This window comes from Selaginella moellendorffii, unplaced genomic scaffold (genome assembly GCF_000143415.4).
Source record: "Selaginella moellendorffii unplaced genomic scaffold, v1.0 SELMOscaffold_62, whole genome shotgun sequence".
NCBI classification, from domain to species: domain Eukaryota; kingdom Viridiplantae; phylum Streptophyta; class Lycopodiopsida; order Selaginellales; family Selaginellaceae; genus Selaginella; species Selaginella moellendorffii.
The window spans coordinates 553,099-568,676 of NW_003314323.1; the positions used below are offsets into that span (position 1 = coordinate 553,099).

Genomic DNA, 15,578 nt, shown 5'->3' on the forward strand with positions numbered 1-15,578 from the left:
AATTTAATTTATTTGTAACTTATTTATTTTTATAAATTCATTATTTATAGATTGTGGTAAGGTGCTAACATAGAAAGAGATATTTTTAGATTATTTGAGTATTATATTTATACAAATAATCTGTGTTCTAAACTATGATGATGTGCTGATGTATACCACATAGATTGTGATTATGATCTTCAGATAATAAATATTGCAATAAAGATTAATCTATAATGTAAGACTCCAATAATTTAAAATATCTTTTCCCTTAGGGTTCTCTCATTGGTCGAGATTCTTATATAAAATTATTTAATTATTTTGCAAGTTGAGGGTAAAATAGTCCTCCTTTATAGCTAGAGGAGTAGCTAGCAAACTATAAGATTATGGTATGCATGATTGCATATGGTGATTATGGTAGGAGTGATAGTGCTTAGAATTGTGATAATGATGGGTGTGACAGTGCTATAATATATTTTATCTCTATCCCTTTAAAGCAATTGGAAAATAGACAATTGTCTTATGAAAGAGCTTTTAATGGTTATTTTATTCTTATTTATCTCAAGAATTCAATAGTATATCCAAATCTTCATAACATGTGTGACACCAGTGAGTATCAAGGTTATGGTTATGGTATTGTCAAGGTTGAGAGTACATTATATTTAAATTTTTCTAATTGTCATTTATAATATTTTAAATATCAATAAATTTTATATATCTAAAATGTTTTAACTAATTTTAAAAAATGGTGCACTTTTATTTATAGGCCTTTTTCCCTTTATATTTGAATTTTAATTATCAATTCATTCTTTTTTATTGTTTACAGCTTCCACTCTATAGTAAAAAGCCCATGTGGCAAAAGTGGCAAAGTGGGAAGATTTCAAAAACAGCCATTGAACCATACTAAACATAATTTATAACAGCAAAAAAAAAAAAAAACACTATTGAATAGAATAGAATAGAAAGGAGATTTTACACCCAATAACTTATAACCAATTGACACACATTATATGCAATAAAAAGGTGTGTTAATACTCCTTAAGTTGGAAAGTTATATATGCCATGCATAACAACCATAGAAGACTTTTATTTTGCAAACAACATGTGAAGAGTGTGTGCATATAAAATTTCATATAACACAAGTGAGTACACTACTAAATGATGAATGGAGAATATATGGACTAATCTGAGAAAACAAGCATAAACCTCTTATTTTCCATCAACTCTGTATCATATATATAGAAAGAGAGTAAGGCTGAACTCACACTTTTGAGAAAGTATAGAGAATGATTAAGTTGGAAGTGCATAAGGGCTTATAAACTTCAAGCATTAGTTGAGAAAAAATATTCTATAGCATCTTGATGATAGTTTATAAGTTATAGTTAATCATATTATCAAATCAAGTTGCAGTTACTCCACTCAAGATGCTTTTCCTATCAAAATAAGCATTTTTCAGTGATCTTGTTAAAATAAATAAATGAGCAAGTGTATGAAGGAGATATTTAACTTGGGAGTTATTTGAAAATCATATAATTTATGGCTGTTAAAATATATTTTGTTCTTAAACAAATGATATTTCTAAATGATATTGGTTGTTGACTCATATCCTTTATTTTGAGTTGATGATAATCTAGGGAACATTGTTATTTTACTAAACTTAATATTGAGGTATTAAATAATACCTATAATTTCTACTGAAGTAGTAAACATAATTTTTCAAACTCTAACGAGTTTGTATGAGTTCATGTTGATGCCATTTGACTTGATAGGGGAGTTGTACCACATTTCAGCGTAAAATGGATGAAATGATAGAATGTTTTGAAGGGTTTGCATAAGTTTATGTAGACAATTTGTTAATCTATATTGATAGCACGTGATATGATCATTTGCGACATGTTGAATAAATGCTTCAATAACTTGAAAAACAACTCAAACTTCCAAAATGTTATTTTAGGCAAAACTTTTTGAGATATTTAAAGATTATAATTTTTAAATACAAAGTGCAGCCAGATTTTGAAAAGATTGATGAATTTTCTATATCAAGGCCCTACCCTAGCTTTTGAAGTTATTCAATTGCTGATGTAGTTGCTCAATATTAAGTAGTCTTTTGCATCTAATTATCATCTTAAGGTAGATGTATAACTTTGTTGAACAATTGAATCAAATATTCAAAAGGCATAATTGTGAAGTATATGAACCCACAATATGTCATATTTGCAAATTATTTATATACTAGCATCACAAAAGTATACTGACATCTCTCTATTCCATGTATTATTTGTGGGGAGCTTGTTTTACCTCCTATTGTGGGTTTGATGTCAATTACCCTATGTTATCTAGAGGGGAAAACATGGTTACAATATTTGAGTTGAGAATAGCCAACATTATGTGCATAATTTTTAGAGTCTTAAGCAAGGGCGAAAGAGTATTATAAGTAAACCTATGATGCTCATATGTTGAGTTATCAACAAAGTGATATAATGTTAGTGAAGTTTCCTCACCTTGGAGATTCCTCACCTTAGAACTGATCTATTATCCCTCTAGATTGGACCATATCAAGTGCATATATCTTTTGGATTCTACCATTTTACCAACTTGAAGGGGGAGTAGTGTAAAATATATACTATATAGATATAGACAAAATTAGCTTGGCTATAAAATTAGTTTTAATGTTAAGATTTCTTATTTCATAACAAATAAAAGCATCTTTACTTAGATACGATCTATGAGCTGCAATCTATCAACAATGTAGCTTGTCCATTTTGTTCATAAAAATGCTTTATAGTCATCAAGAATTTTTCATGAAATTGTAATTCCTTTTAGTTGATTAGCAGATTATACTTAAATTCAATTTTGAAAGTTGTGATAATAAACTATATTGCTAATTATGCAAGATAACCTGAGATTTTCTCCTTTTTCATTTATATTAAATAATTGATGAATATTATTGCTTCCATTACAACTTTGATCTCTTATATGGTCCAAAGACCCCTTCTTGTGCAACTGAAATAACAAGCTGAAAAGAAAACATTTTTAGAATAAGATAATATTTTGGATTTTTATTCTCACTTCGCCAGATTGTGTGTACATATGTCCAGTTGCAAAGCCACGTCCATTACCAGCAAAAGGACTTTCCATCTGAAAAAGATCATATAATAAAAAACAATATCAGGACAGCATACTAACCACAAATAATAGCCATTCATCTGCTCTGAAAGGTTGATGGAACCACATCCTATACGAAAACGTATAAAAACATGGTAAAAACCAAAAAGAGTAATAAATGCTTACGAGTGGTCTAAGCTCAAAATTCTAAATCTCTGCCCTGATGATGTCCTCAAAGGTCTCAGAGCCGTCCCAATGAATTGAGAGTCAGAAGCATAGGCAGCAACACAACTATATGAAAAATTTAAAAACTTTACCGGTGATGTAAACGTAGAATAATAACATACCAGTGAAGGGATTGATCGTCTGAGAGTTTTTGACGTGCTTTTAGCCACACTCGCTGCCTAAAAAAGAAAAATAAAAAAGGACATTAAACCTTAAAACAGAAAAAAGAAAGAAAGAAAGGAAATACCTCGGTTCAAGTTGAGTAGGATTTACAAGATCGACTGGATCACAAAGTCGCACTTCCATGGGATATTGTAGATGTGGAGCCGCTGCTAGCTTCTTCTTTATACGCCTGCCAAGGATATTAGAGCCAAATATTGCCTACCTTTAAGAATCTTACAAGGGAATTCGGGCGTCTACTCGGTATCTTTGCTCAAGAACTTCTCTAGGCAAAACCTGCAAACTCAGAAAGAAACTCAAGACCATGCTCTAGAAAATAAAAGAATTACATCTTCGGGTCGAGGTGCTTCAGGCATGTCTCGTTGGTGCTCCAAACTTTTCTCTAATCTCTATGACAAAAGAATTGTGATCAACTTGAAAAAGAAATTATGTAAATCTTACCTGGAAGGAGGCAGTCAGCCTGAAAATCTCTTGTCCTCTTTGCATTGCTCTGACGCACCTTGTTGCAAACCTGTGGCCATCTCGTACTCTTTCCACTTGGTACATTATGGGCACTGCATCAGAGAAAAGAGTTTTAGCTTTCTTCCTTCCAAGTTAGTTCTAACACAAACTGCCTACGAGCTTCATCTCCAGCCACGAGGAAATTAGAGTGCAGACTGTGCACAAGAAGGGAAGGATCCACGGATTTACAAGCGGCTGCCAAAGCCTATCGAAAGGAAGAAAACGAAAAGAAGGAAAGAAAAATCTGGTAGAGTTCAAAGATTGTAAAACTAGTTACCTGGCCAATAAGTTGTCCACCAAAGACACGCCCGGTTTCTGAGGGATACGCAGTAAGACCACGATACAAGTCAACCTGGAAGAGCACAGATGAAAAAAGCCAACGTGGCCATTGAAGCTTACATCCAGCTTGTCCAGCTCAAGAACTCTCTCCACCGTAGCCACATCCTTTCTTTGATTGTCAGTCCATATAGAGTCCGAAGAAACCAAGGCATGGTGCTCATGTGTGAGCACTAAGCATATCACCTGAGAAAAACAAAATAAATCCTTATCAAGATCTAGAAAGGAAAGTAAAGCATGAAGACCTCATCAACAGCAACAACATCAGCCTTGTGGATCTCTTGCAGATGTTCCGGACAAACTGTGGAGAACAGATCGAGCAAAAGTTACCTCCAGGAGCAAACTCACCACTTCCAAAGTAGTCTCCTGGTTTTAATATCAAAGTGTTGCTCACACCAGCGACTTCAGCCTAACGAGATCGAACATGAGGGAAAAAAAAAAAGCTTTTAGAACTTCACCTCTCCTTTCCAGACAATGTAAAATCCTTCTCCCGCCTCGCCTTCTCTCACCAGCGTCTCACCAGAAGCTACAGAAGGATTAGAGAAGGGAGGAAAGAAAAAGCTTCCTTTGTACTATACCAAAACGCATTGGCTTGAGAGCGTGAGCGATTTTCTTGATCAATCCGGCAGGGAGCTGCTGGAGCAGTGGAACAGAACCTAGGAATTCCATGGCTGGGCGCGCAAAGACAACGCTAGCATTCGAAAACAACTCAAGGAAAAGAGTACCTTGCTCCACGCTGACGTCCTTGTCGCCAATTGTGAACAAGACAGCCATTGGCGGAAGAACCCTAAGCCTCGGCAGTGATAAAAGTCTTTGAAGTGCTCAAGCAAGCTAGCCGATAGCAAAGGAAAGCATGACATACGACGCGGACTTTTGCGGATCCAAGGGATGCTTGAGTGAAGACCGTTCTTAAGTCACGCAGCCTTGCGATGATGCTGAGAAAGGTGGCTTCATTCCTTGGACTGGTTCATCCTGTGGAAGAACAGCAGTGACTCGCTCGCGAAATCACCAAGTTCCACGAGAGGGAGTCTCGCCGAGGCATCCTGTTGACGAGGGCCTTGTTCTGGCAAATAGCAGCGTCAGAAATGTCATGAGCATCTCCTGGAAAGCCACCAAAGTCTTCTGCTTCCGAGACATCACAGTTCACGTTGCTACGCCTTTCCGCTCGATCTGGTCGAAAGTTTCCCTCACATCGTCCAGACTTTTGTACCTCCCATACATGTTGACGAGCGCAGTGCCAATGCCGGATGCCAAGTTCGCCCAAGCACCCGTGAACTTTTGGCGCAGCACTCGAGAAGGTGATCTTGTCCGGGAAAACACTGCTCGAGAGCTTCTTCCTGGCCACACTGCTCGTATCTCCTCTCCATCCAAAAGAACATCTCCCTCACACCCTCCATGCTTCCACATTTCCTATACATCTCCACAAGTTTCAAGTTTCCAGAGTTTTGGAGGTTGATCTCATTCTTGGAACGCTGTGCTTGCAGCTCTCCAATTCACGAGAATGTTGCTCGACGGCATTGGACCTGACTGTGTGACGTTCTCTACGGTTGTGAGCTCGTGCAAGTCCAGCAGTAGACTTTTTTATCTTTAAGTTATCCTCATTTAGTTTTCTCATCAGAGAATCCACCGTAAACATCGAACTGAAAAGAAGTGTAACTCCCGACTTGCAAAGAAGTGTAACGTTTGAAAAAAGAATCAAAAAGAAAAGAGAGAGAGAAGCGTCATCTACGTTGTCTTTCCATTCGATCACGAGTGATCCAAGGCTGCCATCTATCTTCTTCCTCGAGATGAGTAAGAAAGAAACAAAAAGTGAAGTTAGCAGAAAAAAGAAAAAAGAACGAACGACTTCTTCACACACAAGCTACAAGAAATGCAGGCATGATCACGTCTCGAACAGACAAATCCACAAAACCTCTTCAGTATCCTCTGGATGAGCTTTGATGTTCTCGAGAACCGCTTCCTCAAAACTGCAGCAAAAAGAACTTCGTTTCCTCTTTTTTACCTGAGTTCTCGACTTACAAGGATGACTGCGCGCGAAAGGATTTCCTCCAAGAAAATCTTACTAAAAGGATATCGGGCCTCCTTGGGCGCCCTGGGTACCAAGCGCTATCCGGTAGATCACGGTGGGGTTGACCATACCGACTTAGCACTACTGGGTCACCGACGAGGGGGGCCAAGTGGTCAAGGGTCAGCGACCCCATTTACTAAGCAACCCGAGTAACCTTACCTCTCACTCCATTTCTTTTATACCGGTGTTCCTCAACTGCGCCTTGGCTGGTGGGATAGGTTTTCAGCTTACATGGCACAACACCCGCATCTCCGGGATGACTAGGATTGTTGGTTGTCAACCTGGCATTATCCTATGGTAAGAGTTTAGTTCCAAGAGCTCGCAAGTAAAATATAAGTAGCACCATTGGATGAATCCTTACCCAGCAATTTTCCAGCCGACATTTCCACAACCTTTGCATTTCGATGGATTCTCGATGCTCCCAGAAGAATCATCCACAGGCCCGGCTGTGGAACAAATGGCATGGATTCCACCACTTCCATGGCTCGCTCCAGCTGACCGGCTCGCCCCATTGCGTCAACCAAGCAGTAGTAATGCTCGATCCTGGGAGAGATCCCAAAGTCTGCGATCATGGACAAGAAACCTCGGCAACACTGCTCGAGCTGGCTCGCTGCCGCTGCTAGAATTGTCGTGAAGATGATCTCGTCTGGCTTGAAAGCCAGCAAGATCATCTCTCGAAAGAGATCCAGTGCCTCGCTCACGCGTCCGTTCTGGACATAGGCGGCGATGATCGAGCTCCATGTCGTGACGTCCTGCTGCTTTTCAAACCGCTCAAATGCTGTTCTCGAGGATTGAACGTAGCCATGCTGTGCGAGCGCCAAGATCACGGTGATGAGAGCTACTTGGTTGCGATCTGGCATTGTCTCGTAGATGTCCCTGGCACTCGCAAGCTGGCCATCCTGTGCATAAGCTTGCATCATCACAGTGGATGTCACAGCGTTTATCTCTGGCATCTCGACGAAGATCTTCACTGCTTCCTCGGATAATCGGCAGCTGACCAGTGAGGACAAGAGAGTGTTGTAAGACACCAGGTTGTGGCTGGGCATTTGCTCAAAGAAATCTTTGCAGTGGTGGACGTCGGGTGCGTAACAAGCGAGCATGGTGTTCCAGGAGACCATGTCCAGGCACGCCAAAGAATCAAACACCGCTCGAGCTTTGTCGATCTTGGAGTGATTGGCGTATAAGAGAATCATGTTGGTCCAGGCTGACAAGCAACTGGGATCGTCGAGTGTGGTTTCTCGCATGATCTGAAACAAACTCTCGCCATCTTGTACATGCCCAAACCGTGCAAATGCTTGAAGCATCACGCTCCAGGTGATTGAGCTTCGCTCTGGCATAATCGCAAACAATCGCTTCGCCTCGTTAAGGCTACATGCGTCCGCGTAAGTTTTCAGCATAGTTGTCCAGGAAATCACGCTTCTACAAGGCATCGAATCAAACAGTGCCTTCCCTCCTTCCAAATCTCTCATTCTGGAATAACCTTGCAAGACAGCATTCCAAGAAATCTCGTTGCGCTCCGGCATGGCAACCGAAAACACCGATTCCAGGGCTTCTTCCAGCCCCAACTGAAGAAACACAAGCAAGATGGAGTTCCACGAGACAACATTGCGAGCGGGCATTCCGTCAAATAACTCTTTTGCCAAAGACAAATCCCCAGCCTGAGCAAATGCCGAGATAATAGCGTTCCAAGAAGCTAATGTTCTTGCGCCTATGCTCTGGAACACAGCCATAGCCTTGCCTGTGTTGCCACTGAGAGCATAGGAAGAGATCATAGTGGTCCACGTGTACTCATCGTGAACGGGCATGATTTGAAAGAGCTCCTCGGCTTTACTATAATGCCCGCTCTGGGCATATGCGCAAATCATGGAGTTCCAGGACACCACGTTCCTCATGGGCATATTCTCAAACATACACTGTGCGAGATCCACAAGGCCGTGCTCGGCGTAGGCATTCATCATAGCCGTCCACGCTACCACGTCCTTGGATGGAATCCTGTCAAAGACCCGGCGAGCGTCGTCCAGATGCCCCCTCTGGGCATATGCCTGGAGGAGGATATTCCAGGAGAAGGAATTGGGATCTTTGATCCCGGCGAAGACGGAGAGGGCACGCTCGAGGCTGCCGCAGCGTGCGTACATCTGGACGAGGAGATTGGCGAGGTAGCGATCGTCGCGGCATTGCGCGCAGCTCTGGATCGAGGCGTGGAGCAGCGCGCCGCGATCGAGGGTCTTGACATTGGCAATCCTGCGAGCAAAATCTTCTACTTGCTGCTCGTTTGCGCGAGAAGGAAGAGAGGAGGAATGGATCATCCATCCAAACTTGCCAATTCCCTCACATTTGAATTTAGGGCTCCTCTGTGCTATGGTTTGGAGCAGTTCTTCCCTCCTCGGCCACGCGAATGTTGGCTCTGGGAAAAGACGCTGGAGCAGGAGCTGGAATTCGCATGTTTGCGTCCGGGGATTGGTCTCCAGTGCTGAGATTAAGCTTCTCAGGAGCAGACTCAGACGAATTCGTTCAGAGAAAAAGCTCTTCGGTGGAGATAAAACATTTGCAAGAAACCAAGTTCGTCATTCCCCTGGAACAACAAAAGAGAAAAGACGATCTATCCAAAAAACATATACCTTGGATTGGATCAACGCTCTGCCCTGCTTGACGCCTTGGTGCTACGCAAATCGATGCCCCGGCACAGCACAGAGACGGTTGCTCCTCGAACATTTCTTCCTCCTCTGTAGAGCTTCTCGGATCAAACAGAGTCGATCGATAAGCTTTTCATTTTCCTGGGTGAAGATTTAAATGTTCATAGACAAGTTATTTCTTTTTTGTAGATTTAAAGTTTGCCATTTGAAAATATTGAACTAAGGGTTTTTACTCAGACTATAAAGCACAATTATAGCTTCAGGAAGGATCAACCGTTATGGTGCTACAACAATTAAATACCACTTCAAATACCTCTCTTGGACTGCCCTCCTTCACCACTTTGACTAGCAGTGCATTGCAAGGTATTCTAGCTAATCTAATTTTAAGAAGAATCTAAACTAGCAAATAAAACAGAGTGTCCACGAATCTCATCTTGTTCTTCAAAGAAGCTCTCATCTTGCTCTTACAAAAAGCCCACATCTTGTTCTTATGGTGCTACAACAAATTAAGTACCACTTCAAATACCTCTCTTGGACTGCCCTCCCACCATTTTGACTAACAGTACATTGAAGGGTATCCTAGCTAATCTAATTTTAAGAAAAATCTAAACTAGCAAATAAAACAGTATTCATGAATCTGTTCTTCAAGAGAAGCTCTCATCTTGCTCTTACAAAAAGCCCACATTCTTCTGTGATACCTTGTCATTATTTGTATGCATCTAAACTGCCCATAACAATAGAAGATTTCTCTTAAGTGACCTAAATCAAAGGCCCCATTGGATTCTCAAGCATATTCCCACATAGGGCTCAATTGAATATACTAGGGAATCTGTTACTCTATGACACAGTTAGTACCTAAAGATCTCATTCTACTTCTCTGACCAAGATCCTCGCCTGGAAATCGTCACAGCATCGCAGCGCAATCCGGCATTGTGCTCGGCAGTGGCGAAGGCACAGCTCGGACTAACAGCGAATATCTCGAGTGAAGCAGCGGCATTCCAGGGAAACGCGATCGATTGCAGATCTCCTCGTTGCCCTAGCTGCGCTAGAAGATCCTGACTAGAGTTCTGCCACGTAGGACCGCCCCGTGTCTGAGATTCTATAGTAGCGCAATTTTCGAAAGGCACTCGCGCTAGTGCTTTGATTCCTCGTCTAGGGGTTTTAGCTGGGAGCAAGCTTGCTAGATCGCCGATCAATGGAAGGATGGTGGCGTTGGTGCCAATGTATATGCATTTCAGTCGCCAGGGAGGAGCGAAATCTTCGAGCGATAGCGCAGCATCGGCATACACAACAATCTCATCCAAAGTTCCTTCGCAGTGCGAGATGAAACAAAGTAAGTTCATCGCCATGGCCGCTCTGGACAGTGGACGATGAATAAGGCGCATTGGCATTTCTCTCCAAGGTCTAGTTTTGGAAAGAAGAAAATCATGATGTTAGCTCATTCTTTTTTTTGCAAGGTCTTGGATCCACAGGCATCTCACAATTGCTAAGCTTACAAGGTGGTACTTTTATTTCGCCTTCTTCTTTTTCTTGCTGGAATGTTTCATTTTCTTCCAGCTTAGATCAAAGAACGCTATCGTTTTAGCGATGGTGGAGAGCCTGGAGGAACGGCAGGACGGCCAATCTATGCTGCCAGAGAAAATTCTGGTGTGGATGGAGTTATGATTGTTGTCACGAGGTACCTATCATCGTTTTTCCAAACGAAAGAACAAAAGCTAATTGGAAATCCAGGTACTTTGGTGGAACGAAGCTTGGAACTGGAGGACTCGTTCGATCTTATGCAGGAATCGCTGCTGACTGCCTCAAAAAAGCACCGACGCACATTGTCAAAGCAAAGGTTTTCTTATGTAGTCTACTGACTTGCATCGAGTGTGTAGATATACTTGGTTCTCAAACTTGGCTTTGATCATCTTGGAGATGTGTACCCTCTCCTAAGCATTGGTGTTATTAGTTTCGATCTTTATGTCTTGATGGCCAACGAATCCAGCTTCAGCTTCACGGTGCCGAGAACATTAAAGAAAGCAGCAGGACGTGGGTACTTGGAATTTAGTTATGGTGGGACACGGTGACAATGGTGAACCAGAGTCGACTCTAGAGTTATTCCAGAAGATGAAAGCTCGGGGCTCTCAGCCAAACGCTCGGAGCTACGTTGCTGCAGTGAAGGCTTGCACAAGTCTGGCAAGCTGCTAAAGGTGGTCTCGAGTTGGAGTATTTCGTCGCAAACACGCTGGTGGATTTCTACGTCAAATGTGGAAGCTCGGCAGACGCTCGCAGAATTTTTGACAAGATGCCACTGCACGATGTCGTGTCCTGGACGGCGCTGGTGCTGGGCTACGCTGAAAACGGTGAAGGCCAGGTGGCCTTGGATCTCTTAGAGGACATGCAACGTCGGGGCTGTACACCGAATGCTTAAGCTCACTACTTTCAGTGCATTGTTAGAGGGACAAGAAAGCAAACGAGAAGAAATCCTGGCGATCTGTCTCCAGTAAGTGACGATGATCTTTTTTCTTTCATTCTTTTTTGCTGATGCCTGTGTTTGGTTTCAGTGGTGTTCCCTGACAAAAAAGGTAGCAGCTTCCTCTAGAGATGTTTTGCAAGAGAAGAGCGAGAAGATGGACGTCTCTCCAAAGCAAAGTTTTGAGAAACGAGATGGCGATTTCTCTCAGTGCAACGAAGTGGAACGAGCGGCTGAAATGGTTGAAGTGGCTGACAGACAATTACCGCCTTTTCAGCACAGTGCGAAGAAGCTACCATGCACTCCTCATGCAAGCGCTGGAAATGGTGGCGATCCCACTCCGAACTGGCTACTCGATAACAAGTATGTATCACCAGGAGATAGCTTCTGGGACGACGTCCTTGGGAGCAAGAAAGGTGACTGCTCGGAAGTGAAGTCGCTGATGGCCCGAATTTATTGAACTCTCCGCTACCAGTCGTGTGCTTCGACTTTGCGAGTCATGACAACGTCCCACTGACGAAGGAAAGGCAATCGTGAACGATCCGTCGTCCTCAGTCTCCGGTGAGAAGTTGTCCGATTGGCTTCCAGCTGAATTATGTGCAGATCACCGCCCCAGCTTTATCGGCCTGTTGACCACTCTGCTTCGCTTGACTTTCGTCGACCAGCAAACTCTTCTTTGTCTCATCTTCAACTGGAGCACGCTTGAGCTTCTTGTTCTTATGTGCTATGTCGACTTCCTGAGTGTTGCTTAACCTTGGCCGCTTCATGTAGGTTAGTCTTGTTTTTCCACCATAGGTGAATCTTTTCTTGCACAGATTGCAGCGATACCTTGGCTGGCTAATGTTATCATTATTGAAGTAATCAAAGTTGCTGCACTCACCGTGATTGCATTTCATACAGGTTAGGTGCTGCTGTTTCAAGTACATCTTCAATTCATCCACGCTTCCAAACTGAAGGCCACTTTGCTGGGAGGATAAAGACCAAAACAGTGGGTAGTTCTGGAGAAGATGGAACTCCTTGTACACCTTGCTGCTCTTGTTTGGCATCGCTGCTGGCTTCTCTGCTAAAAGGACAAGTGAAAACCTAAAATACTTCCTTTTTTACAAGCTTAAGGGATGAAATGTGTGTTTAAAGTTTTGAGGAAAGGGAGTTTTATTAAACATCTTTTAATTTCCACCCTTATATCTCACTAGAGTCCGGTTGCTTCTTCTCTGGACGAATTCGTCTTCCACCCTCGAGTCTGCCAGGCCGCATTGGAGCTCCCCGGATCAAATAGAGTCGATCAATAAGCTTTTCGTTTTCCTTTCTTCTAATTACAAACGTAAGAACTTCGTCTCTGGATTCGGAGGTTTGCTTGTACAAGGATTATCTCTTCATCAAGCTCCCAGGATTCAGTGTCACGAACTGCACTCTGATCTCAACATGGTCCTGCTCGACATCAATTCCTTCCTCACGTTTTGGATTCCACTCCATTCACTACTCCACTTTGCATCCGCATCTCACACAGACCTTGCTCTGCTGTATTGGCAATCGAACGGAGGGATGGAAAACTTGGAGATAAGGGGATACTTGATCGAAACTTACAGAGAAGTCGCTGCTGGAGACGCGTAAGCATTTTTGCTCTTGAGTTCCATGAGTTTTCTTTTGAGTTCCATTAGTTTTCCACGAGTTAAACTATATCTCTGTGAATCCAGGATTACTTTGGCGATGGAGCGCACATGCTCAGCACAAAACACCCAAGGTCTTTGTTTCTCTTTGCAGTGTTTCTTTTTATCTCAAAATCACGGTCACAGAGGAGGAAAGTTCAGAATGAAGACTTGGTAAGCTTTGTAGGCTGGTAGAAGGACTTAAAAGTAGGCCAAGTTGTTTGCCATAAGTGCCTTCCTCTGGTTTACAACAATGGCTTTGTTTAATATGGTATTGTCTTTGTGATGGTTTCATCTCATCCTCTTTTCTCTTTGTTCTTTAGGCAAAAACGAGTGAACACAATGTAGTTCTAATCAAAGGGCCTCAAATGTGGCACTTGTTACATGTATTCAGCTTGTTCCAGATGAGGGCTATGGAAACCACCAGCTGAAACCAAAATGAGAATGTTGAATCTTCATAGAGAAAGAAAAACTATGGAGAAGGTAATACGTTTCCTTGTATTTTACTAGATATGGCTAGAGACACAGGACTCTCCAGAAATGATCTAAATAGTCTGGATGTTGAGCTGTGGGATTCTAAACCAGAGTCGAGAAAATCCATTGCGATAGTGGATTGCTCTACTCTGATACGTGCCCTTAACTTGCAACGTACTCTCAAAGTCTCAAGCTTTGAGGGTGTTATTTGGAAGAAAATATTGCTCTTGACTAGGTCCTTCCTTAATCTACAAACAAGTTGATTTGAGCTTTAGAGTAAGAAAAAACTGAAGTTTCCAGTGAAAGACAAGAGTCTGATATGAGATCTTTAAGTACTAGCTGTGTGTGAAATTATGGCATGCTATTCATACTATGAACACGCAGTTCACGCAGCAGATTGTTGGAAGTACCAGATTCCCTAGTATATTCCATTGAGCACTATGTGGGAATATGCTTGAGAATCCAATGTCAAGTAATAGAGTTAAGGATGGTGACAAAGAAATTTACTAGATATTCCTAAGAGTGATAAACATGAGAAATCTTCTATTGTTATGGGCAGTTTAGATGCATACAAATAATGACAAGGTATCATAAAAGAACAAGATGTGGGTTTTTTGTAAGAGCAAGATGAGATTCATGGACACTCTGTTTTATTTGCTAGTTTAGATTCTTCTTAAAATTAGATTAGCTAGAATACCTTTCAATGCCCTGCTAGTCAAAGTGGTTAAGGAGGGTAATCCAAGAGAGGTATTTGAAGTGGTATTTAATTGTTGTAGCATCATAACAGTTGATCCTTGCTGAAGTTATACTTGTGCTTTATTAAAAGTCTGAGTAAAAACCGTTAATTCAATAATTTCAAATGGCAAACTTTAAATCTACAAAAAAGAAATAACTTGCCTATGGACATTCAAATCTTCATCCACTGTGAAGTATGCATTATATTTCTCCTCTTTTGCCTGAATAAGAAATTTATTTGTTACAAGTCAAAGTAATGGAAGGCTCTCCAAAAAGGTTTTTAGAAAAGACGATAGGAATTTTTCACTATTAGAATAATGTGTATCCCCTAAATAATTATTTTCACACTTCTGTAATTGTTTTATATTTTGTAAATCTAAAGTTTCCCATCTGGAATTGCCAAATGAAAGATAAAGCACAGTTACTGTTTTGGCAAGAATCAAAACTATTGCAATTCACCCCATCTTTGTCAAAACCCAACCCTAGACCCAAATTTCTTGAATGGACAACAATTATATCAATTATGTATATGAAGGATATGATGATAGATGGGTATAGCCACAATATGAACTCACGATTGGATTCTTGGTTGCCCAAGGCTTAGTGGAATATACCATCTAGTACTTATAGCAGATGAAAACCAGTGTAGGCCAATAAATGGATTCACCATGCATGCATGCAAGGCAGCAATAGAGAGTTATTTTCGAAATACAAACATATGGAAGCCCATTTTATGAATAGTATGATACCGTGTGCCGCACTGTCTGCTGCCACTTTCTTCCCTCTAAATAAGAAGAAAAAGGAAAGAAATGCTCGTCAATAAAAAAAAAATGTTCCTGAGAAAAGATATCTTAGTTTATACTTTTTTAGCCACCTTTATTTTTTGAAAAAAAACTGTTTATGTTTACTTATCCACACAATTGTCTATCCTTTCTCAGGCCCCTGAAAGAGCCATCCTTCCATCATTGGGAAAAAGAAAGAGAGCGAAGCGTCATCTACAGAACGAGTGATACATGATATAAAACTCATCCATCTTCTAAGCTCCAGTGAATAAGCCCTCAAGAACAAAGAAAAACAAAGAATTTTCCTTCACACACACAAGCTACAAGAAAACGCAAGCATGACCTCTTCAGCATTAGGTTGAGATCGCGAAATTGAGAACCGTCTGAATCCAAACATTCGTTTCCTCTCATATGAGTGCAAAATACTTCCAAGGCCTGGCGGACCAAGAAATACCAGAA

At 41.4% G+C, this 15,578-nt stretch overlaps 2 protein-coding genes across 2 annotated transcripts; both read right to left on the reverse strand.

The window, feature by feature from the left end:
• Nucleotides 1-2,874: 2,874 nt before the first annotated feature.
• Nucleotides 2,875-5,130, reverse strand: LOC9644430 (acyl-coenzyme A thioesterase 8). Its single transcript, XM_024689553.1, has 17 exons — nt 5,052-5,130; nt 4,905-4,997; nt 4,785-4,852; nt 4,675-4,735; nt 4,572-4,627; nt 4,390-4,512; nt 4,268-4,342; nt 4,108-4,195; nt 3,931-4,043; nt 3,819-3,878; nt 3,710-3,765; nt 3,557-3,661; nt 3,432-3,488; nt 3,271-3,375; nt 3,166-3,214; nt 3,049-3,117; nt 2,875-2,995 (listed from the first exon to the last, which is right to left on the reverse strand). Exons 1-17 carry the CDS (start codon nt 5,098-5,100, stop codon nt 2,936-2,938), a joined length of 1,287 nt encoding a protein of 428 aa, XP_024545321.1. The 5' UTR covers nt 5,101-5,130; the 3' UTR covers nt 2,875-2,935.
• Nucleotides 5,131-6,699: 1,569 nt separating this feature from the next.
• On the reverse strand, nt 6,700-8,352 carry LOC112351496 (pentatricopeptide repeat-containing protein At4g02750-like). Its single transcript, XM_024689487.1, has one exon. The coding sequence runs from the start codon at nt 8,350-8,352 to the stop codon at nt 6,700-6,702; it is 1,653 nt and encodes a 550-aa protein (XP_024545255.1).
• Between the last annotated feature and the right edge of the window lie 7,226 nt (nt 8,353-15,578).